General features: G+C 48.8%; 4 protein-coding genes across 4 annotated transcripts; 2 read left to right on the top strand and 2 right to left on the bottom strand.

Moving 5' to 3' along the window:
- Window positions 1-910: 910 nt before the first annotated feature.
- Window positions 911-2025, top strand: TRIVIDRAFT_60677 (uncharacterized protein; the record flags this gene model as incomplete). The annotated part of the gene is made up of 2 exons (XM_014101213.1): window positions 911-1015; window positions 1105-2025. The coding sequence occupies 2 exons, from the start codon at window positions 911-913 to the stop codon at window positions 2023-2025; spliced, it is 1026 nt and encodes a 341-aa protein (XP_013956688.1).
- Window positions 2026-2388: 363 nt separating this feature from the next.
- TRIVIDRAFT_54126 (uncharacterized protein) lies at window positions 2389-3847 on the bottom strand (the record flags this gene model as incomplete). The annotated part of the gene is made up of 3 exons (XM_014101214.1): window positions 2389-3104; window positions 3179-3608; window positions 3665-3847. The coding sequence occupies 3 exons, from the start codon at window positions 3845-3847 to the stop codon at window positions 2389-2391; spliced, it is 1329 nt and encodes a 442-aa protein (XP_013956689.1).
- Window positions 3848-10133: 6286 nt separating this feature from the next.
- Window positions 10134-12006, top strand: TRIVIDRAFT_29353 (uncharacterized protein; the record flags this gene model as incomplete). The annotated part of the gene is made up of 2 exons (XM_014101215.1): window positions 10134-10352; window positions 10411-12006. 2 exons carry the CDS (start codon window positions 10134-10136, stop codon window positions 12004-12006), a joined length of 1815 nt encoding a protein of 604 aa, XP_013956690.1.
- Window positions 12007-16086: 4080 nt separating this feature from the next.
- TRIVIDRAFT_60674 (uncharacterized protein) lies at window positions 16087-18559 on the bottom strand (the record flags this gene model as incomplete). The annotated part of the gene is made up of 7 exons (XM_014101216.1): window positions 16087-16142; window positions 16225-16369; window positions 16417-16478; window positions 16751-16843; window positions 16984-17014; window positions 17186-17198; window positions 17331-18559. 7 exons carry the CDS (start codon window positions 18557-18559, stop codon window positions 16087-16089), a joined length of 1629 nt encoding a protein of 542 aa, XP_013956691.1.
- Window positions 18560-18672: the final 113 nt, after the last annotated feature.

The raw sequence follows: 18672 nt of genomic DNA on the forward strand, positions 1-18672 counted from the left end.
GTGGCTCTCAGCACCACATTGCATACTTTTTTTTGTCTCTTCTTCTTCCTCGTCTTCCATCTTCTCACTCGATTCAATTCAAAGTTGCTCCCTTCATTTGTGTTGACGCTACCCAAAATCAATCCAGGCCCCCCCTCTCCACTGCGCTACTGTACCACAGCATGCTAAAATCACCACCAACCCCACCAATGACTGGCCTAGACAAGTGCCGTCCCCTGTCGACTGCTGCCTCGTTAATCATCTTTCTCTTGATCAAGGATCTCCCATGAAGTCCAGCTCTTCCGTAGCTGGGAGTTGCCCGCCTGGAGAGGGAGAGAAGCTTTTCGGTCATCTTATCGCTCCCAAGGGATTGGTGCAGATTGATCGCCCAGCTCCACAATCAGCATGATAAACGCCTGTGCAAGCGTACGGACAATCGTTCCTTCATCCGGCCACTCAACACCAGACGCTATTACAAACAGACTAAAAGCCAATCGACAACAAGAAGGCTGCTTCATATATCTACCTTTCCTCCCCGTGATCCACCTGGCCAACCCATTGACCAGGGCAGCCCGGGCGAGCCGCTTCCCCTCATCATCGATAGAAGCAACTTCGTCCCCTCTTTGGGTGGGTTTTCAAGTAAGAAAGACGCCTTGCATATCGAGACTCCAAGCTAACACTAACTGGTCTTGGAGCGATAGGGCTGTGATGATGCGAAAATGGCGTTGGCTGCACGGCAGTGTCGGTATATTAGCCATGGCCGCCGTCTCCAATGTTGAACCGTTTCCAGGAGGCGTCCATTAAATCCGCCTCCAGGGCTCTTTTTCCCCTGTGGCACACCTCCGTTACGGCACCAGCTGGATTCCTCAAACCTCTAGCCGCTCAAGTGTTGCTATTTACGTTGCCTACGATGGATCTCATAAGAGACATCATGTTCTCACCGTCACCGCCCCCGGTCGACAAGAAACCCAAGACCAGGAGGACGACTCCCATGTCAAGATGCCTCTGCTCTACTATTGCTGCATTCTGGGCTCATGTCAGTCTTATTTCGAATCTCTGCACGGCCTTAGCATTTGCCCCCCCAAACTCCTTCTCTTTTCTAGCATGCTAAGACATCCGCTACAGGCTCATCTTCTGGCTCAGACAGACAAGGCATGGATCTATGTTGCCAACATGCCACCATTTCGCGTTACCAAGATGTCGAGGAACACAAAGAGGATATTTAGAGAGTACAAAGTTCACTCCAATGTTGATGCAACATTCAAGGCAATGTCTAAACATTTGACCATGCATGGCTTCGACATTGATCTTCCGTTTGTGCCTGAGTGCTCAAGTTTCTATCCCAACATCTCATCCTCACCGTGCTCCGAGACGTTTAAGCATTTGAACGGCTTTCCTGAAGACGCGAGCGGATATTTCATGGAGTACATTCGCCCTTTGAATGAACACCATACCAAGTATCTCATCAGGCGATACTTGACCCGTAGCGCCCAGGGCCAAGCTCTCAGCACCTGCCAATCCAAACACTTCCTCGCAAAGGTCTACCTGGGAGACACCAAACCACTGTCCGATCCATGGAATACTGACATGCATGACCGTCCAGCTTATTTGGACCACCTGCTTGCAGAGCGGGTCGAAGTATCGTATCTTGCAGCCTCTATGGGTGCGACGCTCGCAATACTTCACTGGAGCTGCGGCGTCGATGCCCGAGGCGTTGAATTTGTCCTTGGGAGAGACACCCGGGGCCACGTACAGTTCTGGCTGATCGACTTTGCCGATTGCGCAACTTTTCCCAAAACCCCCGAGGCAGTCGTCACGCAACTTGTAGATGCAGTGATGGAGAATGAGCCGTTCTGGCCACGGTTCATAAACATCCAAGCCTTGAGAAACCTCTGGGCGTGCTTCAGAGACGCTTACCTAGAAATGAGCGATTTTATCATGACTGACGCAATGATTGATTATGACAATGATGCTGTGAGGGCATTGCCATACTTATTCATGATGGAGTTGGAAAAAATAAGAGGCTCGGGTCAACTTCTGGCATAAAGATATGCGCCTTTGATTTGTTGCTTTTTTTCTCCTTCGTCTGTTTTCATTTCTTTTTCCTTTTCTCACACGGCGCTCACATTAACATGTACGATGTACGATGTATCACGGGAAAAAAAAAAAAGAGAAGTATAATGACTCGGCACAGCTTTATCAACAAACATGGTTTCACAACAACAGCAATGAGTGGCAGGTAGCGGCGTCGGAGTTCAATCACATTCTCATTGAAAGGCGTTCATTTCTATTTATGGAGGACAGATGCCTGTGACAGACAGGCAAACAAGACAGAGAGACAGACAAAGAGACAGGTCACAATCTAAACTGTTACAGTTTATGTTTTTGTTGATATCATGTGGCACATTTCTAAAAGAAGTGGCCTCCTGGCACGGCAAGAAAAACTGCCATGAAAATGAGACCGAAAAACAAGCCGGCAAGCAGTGCTTGGAGGAAGATGGTATCTTGGATTTGCCTCAGAGCAGGTTCCTGGATCCATATCTCGCGGTCAAAGATTTTACGGACAATGTTCCGTTCTTGATACTTGACTACCCATGGCTCATCCTCATAGCTATTGTTGGAGCCAAATGATTCCATAGTGCACATGCCGAATTCCTCTCCGTCATCCTGGGTGAAAAGCTCCCACGGGCGGACATGGCGGTGGTGCAAACCGTGCAAAACAACACACATGCCCTTGTAGGCGGCTACCAATGTGCTCATTCCCAAAGCCCAGGCAATGAGCGGAAGGACTCGGTAGCCGCGTCCTGCCTTGCTCAGAGTGAGAACGATGGCAACGGCAAATCCTATTAGGATGAGAGCGACACCAAGGAAGCGAGCGAACCAGACACGAGGGAGATTGCCGTTGCAGATGGACCACCGAATAAAGTTGGGGTGTGACTGGAGTCGAAGTGCCGAGTCAACACTTTTGAAGAGAATTCGAAAGGCTGACGGATGCGACGTATAAGAGAGCGCTTGAACGGTTGCTTTCTGCTCCCATGCAGCCAAGTTAAGTTGCCGTGGAGCGCCGTCCATGATGTAGCTTGTTATTATGCGATTGACCTCCTGATGGAAGGGCTGAATGCTGACTGCAAGAACGGCAGTGATGATTAGCGAAAACCCCTTCATCTCATATGCGGAGTGTTTGTCTCTTGTGACTTACATGGAAGTTTAGCACCAGCCGAAAGGAAAGCTTCTGCAGCTTGTGTACGCGAACTGGCGTTGGAGGTGCCACCACACGTCATAGACTCCCATGTCGTCAGCCCGTCCTGATCCGGGACACCGTTTGGAGATCTAGGGGGAGTGTTGAATGGGTTGGCCTTCTTGTCGGAATGCTTCTCAAAATCGGTCCCATTGAAGATGGCGGCTGCGGTTGCAGGCTCTCGCTTCATTTTTTCGAAATGTTCCTTTCGAGCTTTGGCAACAACTTCGTCCTCCATGGCCTGAGTCCACTCAGGAGCCAGGGCAATGTCGCTGGTCTTGGCCTCGGCGAAGCGTTTCTCGTAGTTCTTGAACCAAAGATAGAACTGGAGGTTTTCGGCTCCGTGCTCAACATAGACGAGGTAATTCATGAAATCGCGGATAGCCATGGGCTTCAACAAAACGTTAGAGACAGACAATACGGGAAAGAAAGATCAGGTTGCCTTACAGGACAGGTGCCGCCATTGATGATTCTATCAAAACTCAAAGCATCTGGAATGCCAGCCGATACGCCAGAAACTCCCGACTTAACGGATGCCTCAGCAGCTTCTTCCAAAGCTTCTCGGCGCTGACGATAGGTTTCAGGGTCGACCTTCTTAGGTCGTCGATATAAGACAGAAAGAAGTGCCATGGTGAATGTCTGTTGGTTCGGCTTTGGAGAAACAGATAAAAAACGAATGAGAAGTGGTCTGTCGAATACTTATACGACTCGATCAAGGACCTGAGAGACACCCATGTGCCCGCGCGTATGAACTGAATGTCCCCGGAAAATTCAGATAAAAGAGGCGAGCTATCGGAAGCATATGATTGCTGCTTCACGCCCGCTTGTGTTTTGCAGCTCAGAGGAGGCTTATGCAAGGAAGGCAATCCCCTGTCCAAACCCTGGCCAGAACAGTGACAGCGTAAATTCGGCTTCCTCTCCACCCGACAAAATTGAATAATGAGACCTGCATCAGATAGCCCGGCAGCCAGAGCGGGTGAAAAAAAAGGCAGCGGCTCAGCAGGACGGAGAGGCTGGCTTACAAACTCGATGGAACCAGCTGCCACCCACATCCCATGAAAGCGTCTTGGTTTGAAGCTCGGGCTTAGACTAGCTAGCCAGGCACGAGATGGACGCCGATAGCATGCTTGCGTGGCCGATGAGTGGGTTGAAAGGATTGGCTGATAGACGCCGATGGCAAGGCTAAATGGTTGAGCGCTGAGATCGCCGGCACATCTAGAGATCAATGGTTCCACCAAACCAAACTCGGCCGAAGGCTGGCGCCGCACTTGGATCAGCACGGTCGAACCTTGATACCATCCTTCCCCAGTCTGTTTCTGAGCGGGCCACGGCACGCGTGATGCGTTGCTCCATCTCTCCCGTGCTTTTAGGGCCGAGACTCGGTTGGCCATGACAAGCATCAATGCGCCACCGTGCTAGTCTCTTCGCTGCCCAAACCAACTCGCGGATGGTGCTCCGTTTACAGTAACACCAGAGGAGAAGGCCAAGTTCAGCTGCGCCATCAGGAGGGTGGATGAAGCAGAGAAAAAGGAAAGAGAGAAGAAAAATCGAAGCTATCGATTTTCCTTACCAAAGCGCAACGCAGCAAAAAACTGGAACGGAGACAACCTCGCATGAAATTGTTACGCAGGGAAGAAGAATTAGCACTGATTGCATTCTGCAACATGACGACTTGATCCGAGATTTTCATGTTTGCCTTTGACAAATTCTACCAGGACCAACCGCGACCTCAGGTAGCAAGGACATGCATGTGTCTTAGTCTCACATTTGAGGAGACATTCTTTCACTGATCTTCTTTTTCATATTACATCCTGGCGTCCCGACTGCGGCCCAAGCTACGATGATCAGCACGTTAATGACAACATCGTTGCTGTGTGAGAATTTGTCGAGCATCTAGCGTCTCCAGCCCTGTTTTGTGATCACACAAGTGAGCGAATCGGATACAGTGCCTCAGAACGCCGTGTCTTTGTTAGAACACAATCTCAACCGTCGTGGTGTTGAGGAAGAGCTTGGTATGCCAATCAGAGGCGGAATTTCACCCTCCTATTTCGAAAGAGCCACTCACAACTGCAGCACCAGAACTCACTAGAGGTGCTTTGGTGCTTGGATGCAGCTCCCCGTGCATGGATGCTACTCTTGTTGCCTTCTAGTGTTAGCTCGATCGCTTGTAAGAGCTAGAGCCGGCTAATCCTGGCTCTCTCGTGTTCTCGCAAGATGGGCCGTGAAACCACTCCGACGTTCGTAGCACTTGACAGACAAGTTCTCCCTTGCATCAGCCACAATGCGCGCTAAACAGAGACGCCAGCAGCAAGGGAAGGCGATAGAGGTTGCTGTTCGTGGCATCTCCCGCCACCAGGAATACTCGCCTGCCGTTGAAATGGCTGACGTTTGTCTCTGATTTGGCACCTGAAGGAAGAAGGAAAAGGGGCAGAGGCAGTACGAGCGTTGATCTGAATCGACGCAGCTGCAGTGCTCCCCGAATAATACATGCGACGCCAACCGGGAGATCGACCGCATCTGGTAACCCCAGCCAAACTGACATGGGTATCGCCCAAACAAACGTACCGTGATTGTGCTGAGCCTCCAGACCTAACAATTTGACAGTTTCCAGCTGAGTCAAGTGATGGGGGCCGTAAAAGCACCCGTGGCTGACTGTCTCGCCAAAACCCAGCCAATGCTTGTGTCAACCTCTTGCATAACTGTGGCCATGGCCCATGGTTATGTTCTATTGTCGTTTCGTACAAATGCGAAGAAATACAATTGTACACGGGATGTGCTCGGTTACAGATCCAGTCAACGCCAGTATCATCCTGGAATTGTCCATCGATTCGCCTTTCCTCTTTCTGGAATCAGCTGCAGCTTTTTTCTGTATTTTTTCACATTTTTCTGTATTCGGCTTTCAGCTAATGCGTCCACCAATTGCATTGGGGCAGAGCATGTCCCCTATGACTTATCGTCTCCCCATAATTTTGCTCGACTCGGATGCTTTATCGCCTCTGGTTTGCAGCTGATCATATTCTGGCCCCACAAAGGGCTCCGAGGCTGTGGCTCGTCTCAGTAGTCCTGCGAGGGTGTGATGGAAAGCCGGACGTGGCTTTGTGGGCTTGATCTATCCGCGACAAAACTCAGGAGATGTCTTGGCTAGAGCCACAGTCTAGTCCTGTGTGGACATCGCAGCTGCCAGCCAATAGCTTCATCTGCTGACCCGGCATTGCGAGATGAGACTCCAACATCCCCTTTGAAAGAGCACTAGGAGTGCTGTAAAACTCTGAGCTTTCAATAGTGTATGCAAGGGATGAATGGCAGAGGCTTAAGCGCAGCTTGGCAGCATAACGCGGTTGGTAGTGCCCACAGCCCGTTCGAATCCTGGATATCAAAAATATATGGGAAACCGCCATTAGGATGCTCCCTCTGCATGGGTAACAACGCGGGTCGCCAGGAAGCTGTCAGAATTCAGAACGGGTCGCTTTTGTCATAATCGACAGTCACACCTTGACTACCGACTAGCCAACTGAGACTTCTGCTAGAGAGGATGATGTCTTTCTTTTCTTTTTCCTGCTGTGCTCCAATCACGACGGCGCATTTGGGCGCGTGCATGAAGGCAATGTTACTACTCTCGAGCCGCCATGAAGTCCTAGAGTCGTCTCATTAGAACAAATGGTTGCCGAGTGTCTTACTAGCCGGCAATACACGGCTCAGGACCCCTACTCCAGTTCTATGTCGCCTTTGCATTTCTCTTCCGAGCTCGCGCTGTGAAAGAGGAAATCAATCCGTTGGTGCTCAAAGGACAGCCGAATGGGCCGCCGAATCCCCTGTCTAGCCAAAGCTGAGGAAGAAGCCTGGTTCAATTAGTCGAATAACAAAGCTGAACTTTTCAGAAGGCGGAAGAGTCGGCCATGTGGAGATGATCCTGCAAGGACTGAGTTGGCCGTCCTAGATTGTCCTTGTGCAGTCATACACTGCTCCGTATAAGCCGCCACAAAGGGGAATGCATGGCCTTGCGGCCCTATGTGCACACATTCCAGTTATGAGGCCGAATGCTGTTGTACACGGCATCACTATACGCAGCTACGCTGGGTCGTCTGTTGCTTGTTATACGCGAGCTCCATTAGCTGAAAGAATGTCAGGGAGACAACAATTGATCAAATCCAAGTATCAGTTGTCGATCAGTCCTGGTTGAACCGGGTCATTAGGGTAGCTGGATCGTCGTGTGTGGAGTGTCAAGGGCTTGCCCTCCTTTGAAATAGCTCACAGAGTTCGATGAGCATCCACTCACGAGTAGCACTGCGGGTTATCATGAACGACAATTCTGATAGCTCTTGTCTCGGCATTCGGGCTTCTGCTCGGAATATAAGTAGCACGGGGCGTCAAATGGCGTTTGCTTCACGTGGGAAAGAAGCCCTGGAATGTGTGCTGGGATTTTTCACTTTTCGATCTAACTCGATCTCATTGTTGCCAATCGGGAATTTGGTCGCATGCTTCCCGTCCCAAAGGGGTACCAAACCTTCATTTTCCCCCACGCTAGGCAAGCAAGCATTCCGGCCAAGTCTTTGATCAAACCAAACAAAAGTGCAACGTCAGCCGGTTAGCTTTACGTCGACGAATTCAGCAATAGGGTGTTTCTCCATGTTCTCCGTGTCTCCTAATACAAGAATTGCGACGGAGGGACGCTTATACTTGCGAAAAAGGGGATAGCAGATCTGCTCGAGATGCCTCTCGACGAGGCTTTGTCAACAGCATCGACTAGCCGAAAGAAGACTTGAAAGAGAGAAAATCATGAGGCTTGAGTACTTGACGGCCTGTTAGAATATGGTAACAATCCCCACGGAGGTTGATAATTTCACCGGCGGCGGCAAGTTATTTCTTCGAGCTTTTTACTTTCTCCACAATCTCCCTGCACTTCGAAAGGTGAAATTCGTCGAATTCTTGTCCCTCTTTGAGATTACCACCTCTTTCATCGTATTCCAGAAACGGACCATGAATGCTCTGTTGCTAGCAATGCACGATCCCATGGTTGCTCATTACCACTGATCCGAAGCGTCCCGGTGATCTGCTTAACCAAGCTAAGTCTTCGTCACCAAAGCCGAGAGTCGTCCACTCAACCAGCGTTTGTTCTTCGAATCACCTTCAGAGCAACATAAATTCGAATGAAGAGGTAGGAACATCAATATCATAAAGGATGAATCCCTACATGCTTTCGATGGCAATCCCGGAGCGTCCCCAGCGCAGAGGACTCGTGCTAGAGGATTAGGATTTGTCTCGCTTCCATCCGGGCTTGATGCCTGCATTACAAACACAGCTGCGACATTGTTCATTTCTGTGTCATGGTCGTAAATTGATTCTAGGGCGATAGTATCATGGGCCTGGCGTTTCTTCCTGCTAGAAAGTTTGAAACCTGATTGTCCAGCTTGTTCGGACTGGCCTACTTTCTCAGCTTGCTTGACCCTCGGGTTCATGGTGTTTGCGACAAGGGGAGCCCGCCTCAGCAGTGGCACACAGATGATACCAAGACTGACCTCGACCTTCAAAAGAAAGTCAGCCCACACTATAGTGCCCGTGAACTTTGCCTTTCAAGTTTGTCAAAGTGATGATGCGAGAGATCGTAATCGAAGAAATTTTGTTATATCATCTTTAAATTTCGAGATCATTTCGGAAAAGAAGAACAGAAACGCTCAGGATTTCTCGAAGAGCCTTTAACAGACCAGTCAAGAAAATTGCTGTCAGGGAGATCTTAATTTGCCTCTTCATGTTTAACTTCCATGAAGTGTGCAAAGGAAGCATAAGAATGGCATGGCCGTCTTGGCGAATCGAGACTCGAATTCATTTTTGTCTGGGAAGAGGCATGCAAAGTCTCGGATAATCAGCGTGCCAATGCTCCGAAGTATCGACAAGAAGATCAAATAATCATCCTAACAAAGTTTTGCACAGGCCGCAAAGCGTGCAAAAAGTTGACGGCCGACTGTGAAAATGGCGATGAGACGGGGACACAGTAAATAATGAGGTGCGTCTTTGACCATCGGGTCAACCGGAATTGGTATCGCTTGCAGTGTCATATTGTCATCGTTCTTCATATTTGCTGTGGCTGCTACTTCTGACCAACATATCACCATGCATTGTGCACTCTGTAGGATCGGAGAAACAAAACTGAATCCATGGCGTCACAAAGCATCCGGTTGTTGGCCGAGCACAGCATCTCATACTCCGTACATGAAGAGTTGGTAATGAACGCCGCGAAGGATCCACAACCCGGTCGGCGGTGTGGATAATCGGCAGTTGGCTACCGACGCCCTGATCTTTTGGAGTAAAATGACAGCGGTACGCGGTGTATAATGCTTGGAGTACAAGGGGGCCTTTGGTCTCGAAGCTGACTCCACGGGTACCCCGAACACGACTCTAACCGGAGACCTCGAAGGGAAGTTGGACTAGGACCTATCTGGGAAAACCAGCTGTCATTGGAAGCAACAAAACTAACAAAACCCACAACCAACGCTCGACTGAGTGACACAGCAGGCCATAGGGACGTAAAGATGCGGAATGTAACCTCATTAAAATCGATTGCTGCCGCAACTCCTTGTTGGGTGCAACCACATGTTATACGCTAACTTTCTCAAAGGATTTCGATGGAGTATTCTTCCGTTGACGATTTCGCAAATCCTCGTATATGCCCAACATCTCCACAGAGGTTGACGAGGGTGATGCGAGGAAATTCCCTCATTGATGCAGAGCTCGTTGGCAAAGGTTTGAAGAAAGGCCTTGGCATAAGCACGTAGATATTAAATGGCGAGAGATGCCCAGTTTGATCTCGCTGGTATTCGACTTCATCATATTTGTAAGAAGCGACCTCAGAGGTTCTTTCTGAACCGCGGTGCAGAACCTGTAGTATCGTCTTGCGGGCGCTCATCATTCATAAGCAATCATGGGCTCCGTTATAGATTTCTTCGATTATATTATCGTGGGTGGCGGCACGGCGGGCTTGACAGTTGCAAATCGCTTGACTGAAGATGCAGATGTCAAGGTCCTAGTGATTGAGGCGGGGCAAGATCGCACGAATGATGCCCTGGTTCAGGTCCCAGGACTTGTTGTTGGAATGTATGGTAAACCGGAATATGATTGGAACTTCAGCTCAACGCCTCAGGTGAGTAGCTCCTGTATGGGACGACAGTCGTCTGGTCTTGTCTAACACCAAGCACTAGCCGGGACTCAACAATCGTATCATCAGCCAGGCTCGTGGCAAGCAACTGGGAGGAACATCTGCGATTAATTTCATGATGCTCTTATTTCCTCCCAGAGGCAGTCTGGATGCTTGGGGTGCCTTGGGAAATAAGGGCTGGGACTATGAATCCCTCTCGCCGTACTTGCGCAAGTTTGCGACGGTCCACCCCCCTCCTCAAGCTGCCAAAGACACTCTTGGCCTCAAATATCACGACGATTCGCTTGTTGGCAATGGGCCCGTTCAGGTTTCCTATAGCGAAGGCTACAGCGAGTCAAATGCGGCCTGGATGGAGACCTTTGCCAAACTTGGATTGGAGATGAAAACAGACCCGCGAACCGGGAAGGGCTTGGGAGCGTTTCAGCAAGGCGGCAGTATTGATCCCGCCACTAAAACACGGAGTCATGCTGCCAGCGCGCATTATACTCCCGAGATTGCGAGCAGACCAAACTTGACAGTCATCACGGAGACGACCGTCAAGAGGATTATTTTCGACACTTCCAAAGCCGAGCCTGTTGCGGTTGGTGTGCTTGTCCGATCAAAAGATGGCAGTGATAAGACGTTGAGTGGTGGCGAGATCATCCTAGCTGCGGGAGCTCTTATGTCACCCCAGATCCTCGAACTCTCTGGCATTGGCAGCAGGTCACTCCTTGAGAGTCTGGATATTCCAGTCATAGTCGACAATCCAAATGTCGGAGAGAATCTGCAAGATCATCCCATTACATGCCAGTCATTCGAGGTCAATTCTGGGGTTCCTTCGGGAGACGTGCTCCGGGATCCCAACGTACTCAACGCTCTTGTACAGCAATACCAGGACGGCGGCAAGGGCCCCTTAGGCCAGTCCAATATTAGCGTTGCATATGTGCCCCTTGCTAGTGGAGAGGGTGTTTATTCTCAAGACACCAAGAAGACCCTGTTTGCCTCGTATGACGAGCATGTGCAGACCCAGGATGGGCAAGTGATTCGCAAGCTCCTCGAAGAATCAGACGAACCAAGCGTCCAGTATTTCTTCTTCCCTTCACAGACACACACCGACATGCATGACCCGCCTAGTATGGCGGATTACCTCTTGCCAACAAGCCCGGAGAATTATCTGACAGTCATGTCAATGCTGAACCATCCCCTTTCCCGTGGCAGCATCCATATTACCAGTGATGATGTTGACAAGCTTCCTATTTGGGATCCTAAATTCAACTCCAATCCGTTGGATCTAGAAATCTCTGCACGACATGTCCAATTTGTGGAAATGCTTCTCCGTACATCTCCCTTTGGAGATATCTTCAAGCCTGATGGCGCTCGCATCCCGCAGGTCAAGGGTGATACTTTGGAGGATGCCAGAGAGGTTGTTCGTCAATGCCAAGTTTGCTGTTTCCACCCCGCGTGTAGCTTAGCCATGAAGCCAAGGGAGAGAGGTGGTGTTGTAGACAGCAGATTGAGAGTATACGGTACCAAAGGACTGAGAGTGGTCGATGCCAGCGTTTTTCCTCTTCAGACTGCGGGAAATATTCAGACCATGGTCTACGTTGCTGCAGAGAGGGCTGCAGATATCATCAAGGAGGATAGAAAGGCGAGGGTTTGAATAAACAGATCATGCATAACTCTGACGGGGGTGTAATTAGAAAAAGAAGTTGACAAAAACCTGCTCGAATTCATTAGGCTATGGCCAACAAGAATACCTGTGATAGGCCCACGGCATAATGAGCAATCAAATATTGGAGGTAATGTAATTTTATCCATGATGAAAACTTGCTTCTTTAGGAATTGAGGGAATCTATCGTCTTTCCCTAGCCAAGGAAAAAGGCATGTGGAGGTAAAGAAAAAGACTTGACTTACCGGAGTAGCTTGAGCGGAAGAGCCGTTGACTTCTAAGCGGGGGTGCGCGCATGCCTGATATGAACTCATGCTCAACTCTGTACGATTTGGCTGCTTTGGTGGTTACCCAGTCGGAAATTTCGAAGTTCAATTTGCCCCAAATCAAGGCAGAGATCATTGCTTTGTACGTTTGATCTAGAGACACAGCGCCATTGATTCATGCAGCCACCGCAGCAAACACATTCCCGACTCGTTTACCGGTATTGGTATAAGAAGAGCGTCACCGCCACTTCTTCAATAGAGTCTTCCATCGACTCTAGAGGATGGTTCTATATGCACAGCGGATTCGGAAGGTGTTGAAAAGCTACAAAAATAGCACATCATTAGTCAAAGTCATAGACAATGAAATGATGTCATCTATTCAGCGTAGAAGAAGAATTTCTTTCGCCGCCCACAAGGTCCAAGAAGAATTGAAGACTTACCTTTGGTTTTGCACATCAAATAAACAAAGTCCTTGTCTCCCTTGTAAACGATTGTTCCGTTTTCGTTCACAACATCGGATATGTTCGCCAGTCGGCTATGCGGCTTTCTTTTGCCTGTTCAAGTTCTCGTGTTCCTTGTGCGCTCGGATGAATATTTTCGTTGACGTCTTTCACTTGGATACGGACTATTTTTGTCAGTATCGAAGTTCATATTCATCTGTCCCTGTTCTCGCTTACATGGTGTTCATTCTTGTTCACTCCATCGAACATTTCCGTTGCCATATGCATACATATGTATACATGCAATATATCTCGACCGGCCGGCTATTCGTAGCATATTTTTGTCGCTCTCTTGCTCTAACAAAGATCGGGCCGACCGACAGCTCGTTCGATTGTATTTTGTCGCGTTACTTTCATCACGATCGGTTCGTCATGTTGTATTATCAGTCATGAATCGCTCGTCCGCTCGTCCGTTGCCCCGTGAGGCGCTTGCTTGCTCGATGCTGATCGGTCGATCTTAACAGCATTCTCTCTAACAGTCGGTCGGTCGACGAGTCGGCCACAGTTTATCGGGCTCTCTTGCTCAGCCCTTTCCTGCCTTGCCCAATTTATATCCCCATTATCCCTTATAGACCGCTCGTTCGATCGCCGTCGCACCATGTGGTGCCCGTTCGCTCGTTCGTTGCCCCTTCGAGGTGCTCGTATCTCAATTCTTATAGGATGGTCTCGGCAGGATTCTCTTCTCATGGTTCGTTGGTTCCGTCATAGTTGATTAAGTCGATCATGTAGTCTTATCGGCCTTCTTGCCCATTCTTTCTCGTATCCAATTTATATCCCCATTATCCCTTATAAACCGCTCGTCCGATCGCCGTTGTACCATGTGGTACCCGTTCGTTCGTTCGTTGCCCCTTCGAGGTGCTTATATCTCAATACGTATCGGCCGATCTTAACAGCATTCTCTCTAACGGCCGTTCGGTCGGTCGGTCGGTCGGTCGCTGAGTTGGTCATGGTTTATCGGCCTTCTTGCCCACTCTCTCTTGCATCCAATTTATATCCCCATTATCCCTTATAGACCGCTCGTTCGATCGCCGTCGCACTATGTGGTGCCCGTTCGCTCGTTCGTTGCCCCTTCAAGGTGCTCGTAGCTTAATTCTTATTGGTTGGTCTCGGCAGGATTCTTTCTCGCGGTCGATCGATGTTCGGTATAATACTCTTGCTTTATGCTATGCGGCAGCATCGGTGAGACATTATGACTCTTCGTACGGGATTCGCAAAATCTGGTCCTGGACTCAGGGAGAAGCATTAGCCGTGAAACGAAACCGGAACAAATAAAACGAGAGATCGAGGCATGACAATCAATATCGCCGAATGGGGAATGATAATTAATAACAAAGTCGGGGTACACGAACCAAAGTCAAAAATCCAGTTGCTGTTGGGCGGTGACCATCTGGCATCGATCGTTGTCATCGTCGGGTGTATCTCCAGTGAAATTTCCGTTATTGTCTTTTTGGAAACTCTACGATCGGGAGAAATCATGGCTTGAAACATGTTAGATTTGGTAGCATACTGGCCTGGATGATAAACCAACCTTGAAATAAATCTTCTTCGACACAAGAAAAATGTCATCTTATCACCACCGGATCTACTTCCCAAGAATCTCAGCAAGTGTCATGATACTGGGCATGAGGTATTAGCAACCTCGGCTGAAATAAATTCGAAGCGATGGGAAATAATATCCCTAGGTAGAGTGATATTGGGCGAATGGCGATCAATGGGGAGATGACACCCCAGTCTGTGCTAGTAGTGGTATTTGGGTACACCAGCGCGAAGAAGCGGCAGACTTTATCAAGGAGACTGTTCCGATTTCAGTAGAGACAACAATCTTTGATCTCTCAAATAGCCTGCGTGCTATTGGTAGTCATAATTCTGGCTGTGTCAGAACGACCGCGAAGATCAAAGCATTGTTGGAGAACTTGCCTTAGGAGAATGACTTCATTATCAATGAGGTTACGACTTCAATCTTGGCAACGATTCATCGTCCAAAAGACATTGGCAGTTAGTGGCACTATTGAAATCAGTCTACAAAGTTGTCAAATACCCGGTTGAGAGGTAGAGCCAATCTTTGCAGAAGATACGTCCTGTCAAATCAGAGATGAATCGGCGCAGGGGCGCAGGTTGACTTGTGTTTAGTGCCTCTCTGTCAGTCAGTCAATATTAGCATTCGCTGTTAAGGTACAAGCAGATGGGAAGACCCACGTTGAATATTTGATATTGGTCCTTGACTTCAACGTCTGTGATATAATCACAGCGCCAGAGAAGACGATTATCTACAGAGGATGAGGGAGTGAACAACGGGTCATATTTGAGGCCAATTCCTGGGCCATCTCATTAGAGATTAAAACAGTGGCACGGCAAGGCACACAAACACCTACAAGGTGAGCCTGCTGACACTGGCCAGCGCAGTCATGCAGAGGAGAAATTCTTCTGCTTCAGATCTACAGACAGCCTTCGCTGGCTAGACGGTTCCTAGGATGTTGATTAGCATCAGTGGTTAGAATTGAGAGACAGCACAACCTACCATAATTGCTCAGCTACAAGTTGGAGATATCGACAGCTCTCAACCTGGCGAATAGGCATACTACGAAGCCGGGCATTGGAGTAGAAATACGAGAGTGGCGGACGTATATGCCTTCTCAGGGAACTCTCGTCACGACTTAGGAGAAACTTACAATTTGTCAGCCGAGTTGATTTGAACATTGAAAACAGAGTTACTTACCTTGCCACAAAATTTGATACAGTCTGATGCCGGAATGATGGCCCTCAACTGTGCAGGACCGCGAATTGCGCTTGTTGAAAAGGAATCAACAACGGCATCATGGAGAAGAAGTGGCAAGAATCACAAGGAATGTAGAGTGGAACAAAATAATACACCTGAGAGACGTTTGAGTGTCTTCTCGCTTTCAGATATATCCTTGATGCCCACTTACCTTGGGATGTAGAGCTGCTGGTTTCTGTGGACGAAAGATGGCTTCTGCTTTGTCGATGGGAAAGATGAAAAGTTTGAAAAGATGAAAGGAAGGTAGATTACTGCCAGAATTATGCATTTGTGTGGCGATGAATCACGTGGGGGAAGCGAGACTGCTCGCCTCTGTTTTCTTCGTCGAGGATGGTGAAGCGTACCTGGGCTGCACTCCTAAGGAATGCTCGTGTATCGCCTTTGGAAGAGATCGAGGACATCTGTAATGCGTTAGGAACAATTTGCCGTATTTATTTGGGTGAAAAATCGTTATTTGAAGATGCTGAAGAGCTGCGAAGGATGGGGATGGAGTGAATGGCCGCTGTTCCTGGGGAGGGCTGGCCACTAACTACAGCAGCCCAGCAGCTGAACAGCGGGCTTCAGCAGGTGCAAGGTCACGATCCTCTACAGTTTGCAGTTCTATAGGCGTAGAACAATAGCTAAACTGAAGATTGAGGCAGCCTTGTATGAACAATTACCTACCTACGTATACGCAGCTGCTGTCCAGTCCAGTCGTAGCACCAACTGCGCCTGAAGTAGACATAGAATGCATCGTCGTACGAGAGATCAAGATGGGCTTCATACTGCAACCGTATGGTACCCAAGTAGAAGGTTTTATGTACGAAGATGGGCTGTATCGCTTTGCAGGCGAGCAGTCAACATATTAGGTAGCATTGACCTGCCCGCAGTCCGCCAACAGTTGCCCAAAGTTGATGCCCAACGGAATGACGGCAATTCGACCTATCAACTAGAGCATTCAGCAGCTACGACGCGAAATGTCAGTTGTTTTTCTTCATCTAGAATGGAAGACGTAGGTGATACCTGGGAATGAGCGACTTTGGCCCTACGAGAAAAAGAGGTCTTTGTATATTTTCGTTTCCCTTTGAACACCGACGTCATGAATTATGATTCACTTTTGACAAGATGCCGCCATTGGGCGTATTGAACATGGGAAGCACAAGTATCAGATAATATAACACAAAAAACCTAGCTATTTCCACATCTAAACACACCATTAGAGTACATTTCAATGTTCATTGCTGCAGCAGACTCTAAACCCCAATTAAGGCTTCCATCATAGCCGAGGAAATAGCTCCAATCCAGCTCTGAAAAAAAAAATTAAATTAAATTATAGAAGAGGAAAGGGGGGAGAAAATTAAAAGGAAAAATTAAAAGGGAAGAAAAAGGAAAGGAAAAAACGCCGCCTTGACCAACCTCCATCCCAAACTCCCCAATCCTGCCTGACCTTCGAACTGAGAGGCGACCCTCAGCCGAATCTAGAAAGGAAAAGAAAACAAAAACAATCTAACCGCCCCCATGTTGCCCTACCACCCGCCCGCTTGCAACATGGAAGTCTTGGTGCCTATGGCTCTTGAACAACGTTAGTATATCATGGATGGTAAGAAATCGGAAGGGGGGAAGGAAATCTGGTCTGCCTCGTTACGAACCTGAAAACCCGCACTAAATCACATTTGCATCCCCGCAACCGGTGGCGAAGTTGGGTTGTATGCTGGTTCATGGTAATCCATGACGGTGTCATCTGGAATCCATTGGTGACGCTTAAAGTCCTTGCATTTGAAGTTGTCCTCAAACAAGTCGCGCTCTGGCGAATCAGGTTGATATGCCAGGAAATTAACCTCAGTGCGGAACATTTCAATCACAATGGCCACACCGTCGATGATCCACTGGCGAGTGGTATTTCGGCAGAGTTCTGAGACGAAGGGGGCCTGGGAATCGAACCACGTAAGGCGAAACCGCACAGAGTCGAGGGGGTGGTAGCCAGCCCTTTCCTGGACAAAGTCATAGAGTTGGCCCATGCAGAGACCATGGTCTTCATCCTCAGCCTGTATGATGGCCCTTTCCATCTGCTGGGGAAGAGAAAAGGGTGGGCTACTGGGCTCGGAGATCATGGCACCAAAGTCATAGATTGGAGGCTGACACACGAGCATCTTGCGCCAACTTGCGCTGGCTCGGGTGAAGCGCTCTCTGTCTTGAATAGATTGGGTGATTTCCCTATCATCGAGGTCGGGACATACTGACGTGTACACTCTTTTTCTGCCGATCATGTTGACCTTCTTCAGCATGTGGTGGTGAGGAGTCCATTTGTTTTCGTAGAAGGACTCTGCTCGGCGAAGGCAACCGTATGCGCCCCCAAAAGTGAAAAAGCAGCCTCCGAAATGCTTGACTAGGAGAGGATTGAGGATTGGGAATTCCGTTCGGTCATCTTTGTTCCATTTCGCCTGCGGATGGAGACCGGTTTGGGCATTCGGATGAGGCTTGAAGTGGAGCTTCCGCTGCAGGGCAAGAGACCCATCAACCACATCTTTAAAGGTCTTGCTGACTCGTTTGATGGATGTGAGGACGGTGGCAGCGTCAAGATTGAGGAAGATGTTTTCCATGAGCTCTGGGGTGCGAAAGACTCTCTGAGCGGCAGGACCACACCGGAGTCTGGGGGAAGTGTCATGGATATTAACAAGAGAATTATCGTGAGTAAGCGAAAGGTAAAAGCTTTTGGGACGGTCATTAAATCGCATGACAAACTCAGAAGGAAGAGGCTGTGAAGCCGAATAAAAAAAGAGAGGCGGGATATTGTCAAACCCCGTTACGTGTAGTAAAGGGGCAGCATCCACGGCAAACATGGACTTCATCCACAAAGGAATTGGCTCTAGATAAGGAGGGAAAATATTTTCAGGGAGCTTGAAAGAGCGAACATAGACACCAGGCTGTTCGGTGGACTCGACATAGAAAAGGGGAGGGATTCTGGGCTCAGCTGGGGTGAGGCCTGCCTCTTCAGCTTCGTCTTCGAGAATGGTTTCCATCATGATGGAGGTGAAATCACAAACAAAAAGAAAAGACGTGATCAAGGAGGGAACGTCGATTGACTCGAACGAAGGGGATATATTAGAGAGATGAAGAAGGTCGAGGATGTTTTTTC

Source organism: Trichoderma virens (assembly GCF_000170995.1).
Source record: "Trichoderma virens Gv29-8 chromosome Unknown TRIVIscaffold_6, whole genome shotgun sequence".
In the NCBI taxonomy this organism is placed as follows: Eukaryota; Fungi; Ascomycota; class Sordariomycetes; order Hypocreales; family Hypocreaceae; genus Trichoderma; species Trichoderma virens.